General features: G+C 42.8%; 1 protein-coding gene across 22 annotated transcripts in view; it reads right to left on the minus strand.

The window, feature by feature from the left end:
• The window catches only part of PLCB4 (phospholipase C beta 4), a 213,959-nt gene that overhangs the window by 9,250 nt on the left and 190,984 nt on the right, over positions 1 to 13,725 (minus strand). For all 22 annotated transcript variants that reach the window (XM_083495903.1, XM_083495902.1, XM_083495898.1 and 19 more), the window contains 8 exons: positions 13,189 to 13,277; positions 11,641 to 11,791; positions 10,723 to 10,772; positions 9,229 to 9,294; positions 6,542 to 6,657; positions 4,820 to 4,895; positions 2,941 to 3,116; positions 286 to 387 (listed from right to left, as the gene is read on the minus strand). In XM_083495903.1, coding sequence (XP_083352029.1) covers positions 286 to 387; positions 2,941 to 3,116; positions 4,820 to 4,895; positions 6,542 to 6,657; positions 9,229 to 9,294; positions 10,723 to 10,772; positions 11,641 to 11,791; positions 13,189 to 13,277 — 826 coding nt within the window. The remainder of the gene's footprint in view (positions 1 to 285; positions 388 to 2,940; positions 3,117 to 4,819; positions 4,896 to 6,541; positions 6,658 to 9,228; positions 9,295 to 10,722; positions 10,773 to 11,640; positions 11,792 to 13,188; positions 13,278 to 13,725) is intronic.

Here is a 13,725-nt window from a genome sequence, read left to right on the forward strand (position 1 = left end):
AACAATTTATTTGCCCCACTCACTTTGTTGTCAATTTGGTTTCCTGTGCGACTCCTGATATTCTGAGGACACCAATATCTGTGCTCAAAGTGATTTATCTGCTTACGTGCACACAGGAAGCTAACGTTTCTGTACCTGCATTCCAAATAATAAGTTCTCAAAAAAGCTCAGCAAGTGAATCATGTAGAGACAACTTTCTTAAAATTACGAAGTTGGAAATGCAAATTTTAACAGACTGGTCTGTGAGAATTTATCCTATATACAGCAATAGGACGAAGTACTTACCTCTCTCTTTCCGCTTTGTTTTTGATAGATTTATCTTGGCTTATGGCTTTACTATTTTCCATGGAAATTTTTGCTTGGTTGGCACGCATTTCTTTGCTTTCCCTAATAAAATGATAAAGGCAAAATCATGACAAAAAGCCTACAGTCTTATAACAATTTCTTGGGAATAAACTCCACTAAGCTCCATGGGGCTTACTTCTGAACAGACATATATAGGATTGTTCTGACAAACTTTCAGGCTGAAGTTTTATACCCATTTACCCAGGCAGAAAGGGACGCGGGTGGTGCTGTGGGTTAAACGACGGAGCCGAGGACTTGCCGATCAGAAGGTCAGCGGTTCGAATCCCCACAACAGGGTGAGCTCCCGTTGCTTGGTCCCTGCTCCTGCCAACCTAGCAGTTCAAAAGCATGTCAAAGTGCAAGTAGATAAATAGGTACCGCTTTGGTGGGAAGGTAAACAGTGTTTCTGTGCGCTGCTCTGGTTCGCCAGAAGCAGCTTAGTCATGCTGGCCATATGTCCCGGAAGCTGTACGCTGGCTCCCTCGGCCAATAAAGCGAGATGAGCGCCGCAACCCGAGAGTCAGCCACGACTGGACCTAATGGTCAGGGGTCCCTTTACCTTTACCTTACCCAGGCGGAAACTCCATTAAACTCATAGGGACTGTCTTCTAACAAGATCTGCATTTAAGACTGGTTTTTTTGTGGGGGAGGGGGGTACTTAGCTATATCAAAAGAACCAGAATGCCATGTTCAGTCTCTTTAAGGCTTGGCACCACAAAAAGGCCAATTTCTCCAGAGGCCTCTCCTCGCCAGAGGTTAGCAAAACACCAAGCCAGGTGGGCTGTGAGATATCTCCATCTCATAGAATCATGAGGAACACCCTCCCTTCAGATATCAAGGAAATGATGTTTTTAATGTCTGATGTTTTTTCGTGTTTGTACTATTCTCCTGGGAGCTGCCATTCAACCATTCAACCTCTGGTTAAAAACCTCCAAGGAAGGAGAGACCATCTCCCGAAGGAGACTGTTCCACTGTCAAACAGCTCTTATGTCAGACATTTTTTCCAGATGTTTAGCTGGAATCTCCTTTCTTGAAACTTGAAGCCATTGCTTCAAGCCTTACCATCCAGAGCAGGAGAAAACAAGCTTTTGTCCTCTTCCATGTGACAGCCCTTGAGATATTTAAAGTTGGCTATCCTATCTCCTCTCTCTCAGTCTCCTCTTTTCCAGGATAAACATACCCAGCTCCTTCAACTGTTCCTCTATAAGGTTTGGTTTCCAGACTTGGTTTTAAGGCTTGGTTTCCAGATCAAGGGCTTTTCATCATAACTTACCAGAATTCTATAAATCAGGAACAGTGAACATGTGAGTTAATCTTGACCCGCCAAAGGGTCCAATTTGGCCTACAACGCCATTTTCCCCAAACCACATCACCTGTCCATCACTTGAAGTCACTGGTTGATGGGTGGGAGGACAGGGTTTAATCCTGCACCAGCTCCACACTATTCCCACGGAACATTAAGGATATAGAAAAATCACAGACCAACCCTAGAAGTTGCTGTGAGGAAGAACTCTAAGCAGATGAACTAATGGTTTCAATGCCTGGCCAAATTTGCCAACGCTCTAGAGCAGACTTCATGGGATGTAGGAAGAAAAGGAGGAATGAGGAGCTATGTTAAATGAGTGGAGGCCTGCTATAATGGATTTCACCCCTTTATCTGCAACTGTGTGTGCATTCATGTGTGAGTGTACATGCAAACAAATCCATAACTGAAAATATCATGGAAAAAATGTCTACAAATTAAAGAAGTATAATCTGAGGGTTGTAGATGTTTGATAAAAATCAGACAACTCATTAGAGCAGTGAATTGCTAACATGCATCTTCTTTTCTATTTTATTAAGGACAAATTCCATTCTTGGATTAGCTTAGTGTCATTAATGCTTCATCACTTGCACAGTCGTTACAAGAGGCTACTAAATGAATTAGCTGCACGAATATTCATGAAAGATATTTCAGAGAAGTTTTCAGGTTCCAAGATTTGGGTTGGGAAGAGCTTAATTGCAGAAGCAGAGTACCAAACTGAATGTCAAATTTCATTAGCAACTCCCTGAAACAAAACAAAAAAATTCCTTCCAGTAGCACCTTAAAGACCAACTAAGTTAGTTCTTGGTATAAGCTTTCGTGTGCAAGCACACTTCTTCAGATACACTGTGTATCTGAAGAAGTGTGCTTGCACACGAAAGCTTATACCAAGAACTAACTTAGTTGGTCTTTAAGGTGCTACTGGAAGGAATTTTTTTGTTTTGACTATGGCAGACCAACACGGCTACCTATCTGTCCCTGAAACAATAAATCCAAGAAAACAGAGGGTGTTTGATTCCCCTCACCATGGTACAACAAGAAAGATGACGAACATTTAAAAATACTACTTTTAAAGCTGATTCTGAACAAGGCAGTTTTTCTTCAACCTCTACTGACATCAAAAAGTAGTTTATTCAGTGCTCACAGTCTGCCAGGTTGCTTATATAAAACCGCATAGTGAATTCTGTACAGGATTGCTTCCTGCTATGGTGTTGCAGTTTTGTAAAATGAACCAAATCAGCTCCCAGGCTCGAAGGCCTCCTCTGTCTGAATGGGAGCACCAACATGCTTACCTGTCATGTGAAAGCTTCAATTGCTGAGTCTGCTGCTCATGAGCATTAATTAGCAGCTTCTTTAGTAACTCGCACTGCTGGCTCAGGTGGAAATCACGCATCTCTTGCTCTTCGGCACTGTGGGTGTTGATCATCTCGGACCACTCTTTTGTGTGCTGTGCCACAATTTCTTTTACCTTTTAGCAAAAGAGGACTGCGTCAGGCAGGCTGTCAAGAGGACTATTCTGCAGGTGGTTTTGGAAACCATTAGGATACATATGCATGCAAAAAAGGAATCGCACAACATAAATCAGACGTTGCCATGCAACTACTGTGTATTATCAAGACAAGAAGACCCCCCCCCCCAAAAAAAATCCCCACACCTATTATATGATGCAGTGTGAATGTAGCCACAGATTACAGGTAGAATAGGGACATGGATGCCACTGTGGTCTAAACCACTGAGCCTCTTCGGCTTGCTGACTGGAAGGTCCCATTGCTCCCATTGCTCTGTCCCAGCTCCTGCCAACCTAGCAGTTCGAAAGCACACCAGTGCAAGTAGATAAATAGGTACCGCTGCGGCAGGAAGGTAAACAGCATTTCCGTGTGCTCTGGTTTCTGTCACTGTGTTCCGTTGCACCAGAAGCAGTTTAGTCATGCTGGCCACATGACCCAGAAAGCTGTCTGTGGACAAACACCAGCTCCCTCGGTCTGAAAGCGAGATGAGCACCGCAACCCCATAGTCACCTTTGACTGTAACTGTCCAGGGGTCCTTTACCTTTTTACCCTTTTAGGATAGTCTAGCAAGGTATCTATATTTCTAGGGATGTAAATACTTTGTAATGCTTCCTTCCACAATGAGTTTATCTAAAAAACTATTATTATCCAAAGGTGTTTCTCCTTCTCTCTCCCCAGCTTCTGCTTATGCAAAGCGGAGAAGTCAATTTCATCAATCCTCTCCTACACAATGCTCTCCAAAAATCCACTACTGAGACGGTGGGTTCAGTAAAAACCAGATGCCTCAAACAGCAGGAGAGGAAGCATTTTCTTCTTGCACAAAGCCACCACCAGAACCCTGCATTTATAAGTACTCGACAATTTTAAAGCTACTGGTTTCTTATCAATTCGGAAAGAACCCAACGGGTATCCCTGTATGGCTTATGCCTCTAATATTCACAGGGATGAAAAACAAACACTAAAACCCTTGTTAAGAGTGCCATGGGTCCCGAGTTACCCTACATTCAAAGAAAGGACTCAAAGCCAATGGAAGCTTCCATTAGTGGAAAGGAGATTTTTGCCAACTCCTTTTTCACCCAGCAGAACACAGTTTTCCCTCTTACGCTGCATAGGAGGGCATGCCACAACCCCGTCACAGATTTTCAGAAGCCACAGAGGGCTGCAAGGGGCAGGGAGGGAATAAGTGTGAATGATCTCCTCCTCTTTTCTGGAAGTATCCCCTTCAGCTGCTGACAAGTCAGGATCCAAGTCAATGCAAGGACGTTTTAAAGCAAAAACCCACCGAAATTCTACTCAGAGCACTTGCACAAACCTCTTTAGGAAGGATCCTCCTTAAGAGGTTTGCAGAACAACCATCTGAAGAAATGGGATACCTTAAAACTGGTGACTCCTAAGGGAAGAAAGAATCCATTTGCCTTATGATATCCTTCCTCCCAAGTTCCCCAAATGGAAAGGAGAAGCAGCCTAGACCACAGAAGGGTTGGAAGCAACTCAATTCCATAAAACTTGTGGCTTGTTTCACCCAACTCTGAGCGGACCTCCGGTCTTTCTTTCAACTCCTTGCTGCAGGAGCACGTTCTCTGCTGCTTCTGGGAGCACCTATCTACCCAGAAGACCTTCACGTGATAGAATGCACTGTCAAAATGCCCAGTTATTCTCTTACCTTAGATTTGTGATCTGATGTTAGTATCTGAATTTTATCTTCTATTTCTTTCTTCACCTCAAGGCAATTATTTCCTCTGGAAAAAACCGGACAAGTAGGGAAATGTCAAGACAAGAGCCACGTATCAAAACATCCTAGTCAACTGTGGAAAACAAGCAAATATCAAAGCATATCTGAATAATATTATTCCTTTTCACTCACCAGCCATACTTCATATGTTGTTGGCTTACTGGCCTATAAGGCTGCAATCCCAGCTCCCGCCCATGGGTTTGTCAGAGGCGCCATCACATCTGCAGTTTGGATGTTCACAGTGGTTGCAGAAGAAGGAAGGGGAGGAGGACCACTAGGCTACACTGTCAGGGCAATTGCTAGTAGGCCTAACCATGTCAGCTGAGAAGTATGCCCTACTGAATTCAATGGGGCTTACTCCCAGGTAAGTGGAGTTAAGATTGTGGCCATGCTTTGTACACACATCATGTTTATCTGCCCCACCAGTCAGAAAGGGACACCCAGAATTTTTAGAGAGGACATGGAAGAAGTCTGACTACACATTACAGTATTATTATTTTGTGTGTGTGTGTAAGAGAGACTGAACATGATACAGAGTTTTTATTTTCAATTCTAATCCCATATTTTTGTCATAGACTCAGAGTTAAAAGGGACCCTGAGGATTATCTCGTCCAACCCCTGCAATACAGGAATATGCAGCTGTCCCATATGGGGATCAAACCTGCAACCTTGGCAATATCAACACCATGCTCTAGCCAACTGAGCTATTCCAGCTGACATTTGTTTGAGTGCACTATCTAAGTGACAATTAGGCCACATGAGACACTACGGTGACTAGATGGAGGTAGCGGCTGTGCATCTCCTCAAAAAATCTAACAAACTACATGTAACATTCATGTTGTGAGTTTCAGCAAGCAAAGGGGAACAGGGGAAGGGGAACTTGTACAATAGAAAAGAAGGGCAAAAGTGGAAGGTAAGAAGTCCACCAGCAGTGGAATTGCAAGTCTATTCCAAAACTGTCTCTGGGTTCAATTGCAATCTCTGATACAGAATCAAAATGGCTGCCCCCAATTCAATGGAAGTGGAGAACTGGGAAGAGCAATTTCATTACTGCTGCAGTCAGCATTTGTTCTGAATTGGAAATTTGTGTTTGTGGATTTGTACATTTAATTCCTCTTGCTGTCGTACAACCACAAAGTTCTAATAGCAAGGCTTTGGGTTTACAAAATTTAAAATGTTTTTATAGAGAATCAAGTGGTTTTGAGTTTCTCTCCTTCCTCCACACAATTATGCAGCTGCAATCTGAAGTGCTACAGCCCAGATTGGCTTGAGCATCTCAGTGACAACTAGGCCTAAAAAATGGAGGCTGGAGACAAGGAGATGGCACCATCCCTGGAGCCTTCTACTGAAGGCAACTGTTCCATGTCCTCATTGGGGTAGCGCAGCCCTCTAAAAGTTGTAATGACTGTTCTGGGAACAAGCCTTGCATCAATGAGCATCTCAAGGGCCTTATGCTCCAAGCCAAACTGGCATGCCTCATTCTCAGCTTCCAACTTCCCATACCAAACTCCCTACACAGATATAGCTTAAGCTGCCAATGGAGCAAAAGGATAGAATCATTAATACACTTAGGTATCTAACTTCATCAGGCTCTCCGATGCAGAAGATACATCCTAAAAATGAACAAGCACCAACATTTCCAAAAGACCTTACCCCTTTTTCTTGATTGCCTTCTCGAGGATTTTCTCATAAGCTAACTTTTCTTTGTCATAATGTGCTACTATTTTGTCAACTTGCGTGCAATGTAACTTCTGCATGACACAATGTTCCTGCAGCAGGAAAAAAAATGGCATGTTAGGCTGGAGTTTGGGTTATTAGGCATTTATGTGTGTATCACAGGATATAAATATGAAGGTCAGAAAAAACCCACTCCTGGTTCAAGGTAAAGGTAAAGGGACCCCTGACCATTAGGTCCAGTCGTGGCCGACTCTGGGGTTGCGGCACTCATCTCGCTTTATTGGTTGAGGGAGCTGGCGTACAGCTTCCGGGTCATGTGGCCAGCATGACTAAGCCACTTCTGGCGAACCAGAGCAGCGCACGGAAATGCCATTTACCTTCCAGCTGGAGTGGTACCTATTTATCTACTTGCACTTTGACGTGCTTTTGAACTGCTAGGTTGGCAGGAGCAGGGACCGAGCAATGGGAGCTCACCCCGTCACGGGGATTCGAACTGCTGACCTTCTGATCAGCAAGCCCTAGGCTCTGTGGTTTAGACCACAGCACCACCCGCGTCCCACTCCTGGTTCTAGGTACTATTATATTTGATGGTGTTTGGACACTGCATGAATACCTTTTCTTTTTATTTCACCAGACATTTGGTGCCATAGCTCTAATGCTCTATTATCATCAGACCTGTTACTAAGCCCATCTATGTGTAAATAACTTCCTCTGTTTAGCCCTGTCCTCATATTCCTTCCCTTTCTCTCATTTTCTTCTTGTAGTGTGTAAAATGCTGTACACACTGGGGGTACTATATACCAATATCAGTCCATCCATGATTTTTATGCCAAGTATTCTCTGTCATGTTTTATGTCCCTTTAAAAACCCTCATTGGTTTTGGTTTTTCAACTGAGTTGAACAGGATTCAGAATGCAGCAGTCTAATTGGTCCTAGAACAATAGGGTCCAGAATGCAGCAGTCTGATTGGTCCACAGGAGCCACCCAATTCAGCTCCAGGTGGAAGTGAATCCGCAACCTGATTGGCCTACAGGTGAATCCCGGAATTAGCCAATCACGTGGGGCCCATTGTGTAAATAATGTATATAAAGCAGACATTCTGGGGGAACTTCCATTCCTCCTCTTCACCACTATGAGCTGAATAAAGAGCATGAAATCCACTCTTGACTCCGAGTATATTTCAGTTTTACTTGCTGATGTTAGCCAATTTGTACATTTCAGATTGAAGCAGAAATGCAAGACACCAAGCTTTTACTTTTGATGACACTAATTATGAATCAGTTTGCAGTTGCCTCTTCATAACACATCTTTGTATGATAATATGTTGTTGTTGTTTAGTCATTTAGTCTTGTCCGACTCTTCGTGACCCCATGGACCAGAGCACGCCAGGCCCTCCTGTCACATTTCATATAACTTAATCCATAGAGTCCTTTACAAAATCTCAAAGGAGAATTTCTCACTCATTTTAATGTGAGAGAAAGTGAATGTTGGCCAACACTTTGAAGTTCAAGTATTAAAATATAAACCTGAATTCCAAAATAAGTTGACAACACTTCTGGGAAATGAATCGCACGTAGTGCCTATGATTTCCAGTAGGAACAAAGCTCAGACATTGCTGTTCCAGAGAGATTTCAAAGAAAAGTGAATCTGAACAGCATCATTAAGCTGTCAGCTTTATCGAGGGATATACATGCTGATTAAGGAACATTAGAGCAAATGCTTAGAGAAAGGAGGAGGATGTAATTTTGACAAAGTTAGACATCCACAGAGAATCCTGACTAAAGGAATACCTGAGATGAAAAGGGATAAAGGGCAGTTCTGAACATTTTCTGGATGAAAGAGTACATGGGCTGTGCTCTGTTTTTCTGTGGGTACTGTAGAATTCAAAAATAAAATAAAATAAAATAAAATAAAATAAATGGGAGGGGGGCATTTTCTAAAGGCAGAAACTCTTCCAACATTTATTTCCATCCCGATCTCTGCAATTCTCTTTTGGATTTTACAGGACCTCATTTATTTGCGTTTTCTTCCGAATATTATGCGAGAGTTCTTAGGCCATGTTTCTTGCCATATAGTTCTCATGAAGGGAACACAGTATCACCTCGATATAATGTGGGAGGTGTCTGAATGACATCACATCTGGGGGAGGGGGAACATGTATTCTCTTTTTGCCATCATGTTTGCTTCCTGGAGATTTTCCTTTCCAACGCAGATTATGACACTATGCTATATAGTACAGTTTGTTTGTTTTTTAAAAGAAAACTTGTAAGTACGTTTAGCTAGTTCTGAGATGGTGACTGAGTTTCACCTACTTAAAAGTGGTTTAGGCTGAGGGACAGAGGCAATTCACTAGACAGATAGAGACCCACAGCTTGAGCTGGGAAACGCTGCTCCATTTAGCTGTTATAATTAACCTTAGTGGGTTATATGAGTCTGACCAAACTGCAGGAGGCAGTAGAAGACAAGAGTGCCTGGCATGCTCTGGTCCATGGGGTCACGAAGAGTCGGACACAACTAAACAACAACAACAAGTGGGCTATCTGAACCAACAATTTTGCAACTGATCATAACAACCAATCATTTCCCAGCTTTCCCACTCAATCTCTCAAAACAAAAAAGGTGCAAAACACTCTATTAAAAACTTGCTTTAAAAATTCCCGTACCTTTGCATGTCTCTTCTTCAAAGCATTGAGCTCTTTCTGCTGTTTTTTCAAATGCTTTATGTATGCCTGCCCCACATTTAAAAAAACACAACAAAAAACAAACTTGGATTAATTTCCCTTCAGATACATCTGAAATCACAAGAATTCAGAGAACAGCACCCAGAAATATTCCTCTTGACATAAAAGATACATTATAAATGCATTACCACGTTTAAACATTGGGTAGCTGACATACAATACCATGTTGTGTATATTACTGACCAATGTATGGAGGAATCTGAGGTGGAGACCTGGGGGTGGAGACAACTGGCTTGTTCAAGTAGTCCTTGTATGTCTTAGGTAAAGGTAAAAGTAAAGGGACCCCTGACCATTAGGTCCAGTCGTGGCTGACTCTGGGGTTGTGGCGCTCATCTCGCTTTATTGGCTGAGGGAGCCGGCGTACAGCTTCTGGGTCATGTGGCCAGCATGACTAAGCTGCTTCTGGCGAACCAGAGCAGCGCATGGAAACGCCATTTACCTTCCCACCAGAGTGGTACCTATTTATCTACTTGCACTTTGATGTGCTTTCAAACTGCTAGGTTGGCAGGAGCAGGGACCGAGCAACGGGAGCTCACCCGTTGCAGGGATTCGAACCGCCGACCTTCTGATCGGCAAGTCCTAGGCTCTGTGGTTTAACCCACAGTGCCACCTGCGTCCCTATCATTTTCCAATTTATAGTATGGTAGAAACCAATCAGGAAAATGCCCAGAGGGAAGGGAAAGAGGAAGGTTTCCTGTTTCTAATAACTCCTAACCTGCCCCTGGCCCATGCCAAACTGTGATGAAAGATTACCTTAGTTTTCTAGGTACAGAGAAATGCAAAACCCAATAGTGTATGGTGAGGCAGAGTGTGTGGGGCACAATTGTACTCTTGGTTTCTCAACACAGTAGGTTATTGATGCTTACTGAAAGGCAGAGGGGTGATAAACTTGGCCCAGTGTAGTGTGAGGTGGATTTCTGATACTCCAGAGAATATCAATAATGTCAATTGACTTTGGAATTCTCAAGGGGCTAAAGAGAGGCCAATGAAAATGCAGAAGACCTCTTGGTTAACGATCTAATAAGCAATCAGTCCTGTGGTAGAGAGGCAAGCCTGTTTTTTGAGAATTATAGGCTTATGATTCACGCTGAGTCTTCCACAAGGTTTCAGTCTCAAGGGCAATTTTACCCCATGGTAAAGAATTTAACATACAGTAGTACCTCGGGTTACAGACGCTTCAGGTTACAGACTCCGCTAACCCAGAAATAGTACCTCAGGTTAAGAACTTTGTCCCAGGATGAGAACAGGAATCATGCAGTGGCGGTGGCAGCCCCATTAGCTAAAGTGGTACCTCAGGTTAAGAACGGTGTCAGGTTAAGAACGGACCTCCGGAACGAATTAAGTTCGTAACCAGAGGTACCACCGTATTATGTTCCCTAAGCTTTAGAAAATATTGCTAGGTTTTTGCATACATACCTTCATTTGCTTCAAGTCCTCTATCTTTATTTGAGGAATGAGGTCTATACCTTAAAGAAAGAAAACAAATGCATCAATACCATTTTAATATCAGCAGCAGTAATTTTAACAGGATTTTATTGAGCTATCCAGACTTACTGAAAAGGTGTGTGGATTACTGCAAAATATGCTTTACACTCCTGCTTAATACAGACTATATCTATTTTCAGTGTTTATACACCACCCAGGACCAATTAAGTTATTGGGATGTTTTAGAATTTATTCCAAAGAGTAAAACAACAGAGCTCAGGGTATGAAAAGAACTAAACATGTTTTTAAATGGAACATTTCCAGGAAAAAAAAAAAGGGTGCTCAGTCAGTTACAATGGATCCCAGTACATTTCTGAGCACAATTCACAGTGTTGGTGCTGACCTTTAAAGCCCTAAACGGCCTTGGTCCAGTATACCTGAAGGAGCGTCTCCACCCCTATCATTCTGCCCTGACACTGAGGTCCAGCGCCGAGGGCCTTCTGGTGGTTCCCTCACTGCAATAAGTGAGGTTACAGGGAACCAGGTGGAGGGCCTTCTTGGTGGTGGCGCCCGACCTATGGAACGCCCTCCCATCAGATGTCAAGGAAATAAACAACTACTTGACTTTTAGATGACATCTGAAGACAGCCCTGTTTTGAGAAGTTTTTAATGTTTTATGTTTTGTCACTTTATTATTATTATTAATAATATTCTGCTGGGCACCGCTTACATAGGAGTTAGGCAAGCCAGGTGTGAAGATCATTCCATAAGTAGGGTGTCATCACTGAAAATGCTCTCTATTTAATAACCATCCACCCCACCACATTCTGCTGAAGCACCTTCATTCATTTCTCCAGGAGAAATGGGATATAGCGAGAAATCTTTGAAATCCTTCAGATGCGAGTTTACCTTTTTTAGTTTCCATTCCAGGCCCTCCCCCAGAAGTGGTATTTGGTCTAAGTTCGGAACTAGTCTGAGGAGTGACATTTGCTTTGGGGTTATTAGCTTTGCCTTTCTTGTCGTTCTTTGAGGTATCGTTGGGAACATCAGCTATGTCACTCTGCAAGAAAACAAGGGTTCTTTTTGTAAAAAGACCACCGACAGATCTGAACTTAAGGATAACATCAGCCAAAGGAAACTGGATGATGAATGAATGAATCTTAATTTGCGTCAGCCATCGGCCATAGCAATAAAACAACAATACGATATACAAAGAACAGAAAGTCAATTAGATAAAATACATTTTAGGGTTTTGAATCAATAGTCAAATAGTGGATCTTATTCTGATTGCCCCAGCTAAAAACCTTGCAACCTTTGCTGTCACCTGCTCGTCTTGATCTGCCAAGAGAAAGGACACTGTGGCAGTGGTTGGGTGACCCGGAATGGACAATAAGAGAGGGGTGATAATCTCATTCCTCAAGTCTTTATAAAGAGTGCAAGCCAGAAGGGCATGCGCCACCAGTTCGAAACTGGATGATGTGAAAAGGGCAAGCTTTTTTATTAGGACTAACAGGAGATGAAAGGAGATAAAATAGACTTGAAAAATGTAATTATATGTAATAGAATAAAAAGAAAAATGGGAAACCAGGGGTGAGACCAAGTAGTCCCAGATGTATAGAAACTGAAAATGTTTTAAATGTATAAGAAGACTGCTCCACTTCCGGGTGGGACGATGTTGCAGTCAGACCACGTGGTCTCCGTACACGGTGGGGGGTTGGTCTTAGTTCCCACGTTATCTGGGAGTCCCTGGCTGCGTCACGGCCCCCAGCCAGCCAATCCATGTGATGGTGGGGCCTGGCTTACCCCCTTTTAAACAGCCACGTGGCACGGGGAATCCCCCTTCTGGTTCTGGAAGTGTAGCTGCTAGCATCTATAGGGACAGTGGTAGCCGCCAGCCCATATCCAAATGGATATTTTTGTGGGCTAAGAGTAAAACTCTTGGTAAAATTGGCAACCAATTTTGGACTGCAGAAGTTGTGTGTGTGTTTTTCACAGTTCCACATCATTTGCATGACATTTAAGCAACAGAGATGCAAACCACTGGCTGTAGTGTTGCAATGAAATCCTTAAGAATCTTATGTCTCTGCCCAAGGAACAGGGGTAGAAAATATTGTTGTGCACTGGAAATTTCATCATAATATAGTCGACAACTTATTGGTGAACGCATGAGATCTCTGTTTCAAATGTTAAGCAAGACATTCTCAGTTACCACAGGTGACCTTACACATTGCCTATGTTGCAAAATATAAACAAGCACAATAATGCAATTATTATATACAGTATTGTAAACTTATACAATACTGGCCAATACATGGTAATGGTGGAGCTTCCCTAAATTTGGAAATAAAAAGTTGGCCAATCCTGTCAGTTATTCTCATCTTTTAAATCTTCCAGGCAGAGAGGCTTTAAGTAAAAAATGCAAATCTTTTTTCATACCCGCAGTTAATTACTACTTACTGTTTCAATTCCCATAGCTCTCATCTGGTCTGCTCTTTTCTCCATGACGGATAAAAATTTCTTTGGATCTGACAAGGCATCGACGATGTCTAAAATAAATTTCAAATAAGTAGTCAAGCTATTTTCCACTTCAGATCCCTTCAGCATTTGCCATGGAATTTATACAAAGACTCTAGTCTTCATTTTGTCAGAAACTAACAACCTCTTCATCATGGACTAATCAAGTGGAGAGCCACATTATCCTTGGGAGGAGATGCAGAAGCATACGTCCAATTCTCCCCATGCGAGGAAGGATTGCACCATCATTTTATATGGCTATAATCCAGAGGTGGGGGGGGGGGTTAAGTGAGGGGTAGAACCTCTAGTGGGGGACACATCATGCTCCTTCTGGGGTAGTTTGTCCACCTTTGGTCTCACTCTGCATTCAGCTCTCACCTGTTAGTGGTGGTTGGCAAGCCAGCAGGAAGAACAAAAGGCATGTTTCACCTTCACTGCAACATTGTCCCACCTGTCCCCACAAGAACTATACTATTTCCA

This window comes from Podarcis liolepis (assembly GCF_965112155.1).
Source record: "Podarcis liolepis genome assembly, chromosome: 3".
NCBI classification, from domain to species: Eukaryota; Metazoa; Chordata; class Lepidosauria; order Squamata; family Lacertidae; genus Podarcis; species Podarcis liolepis.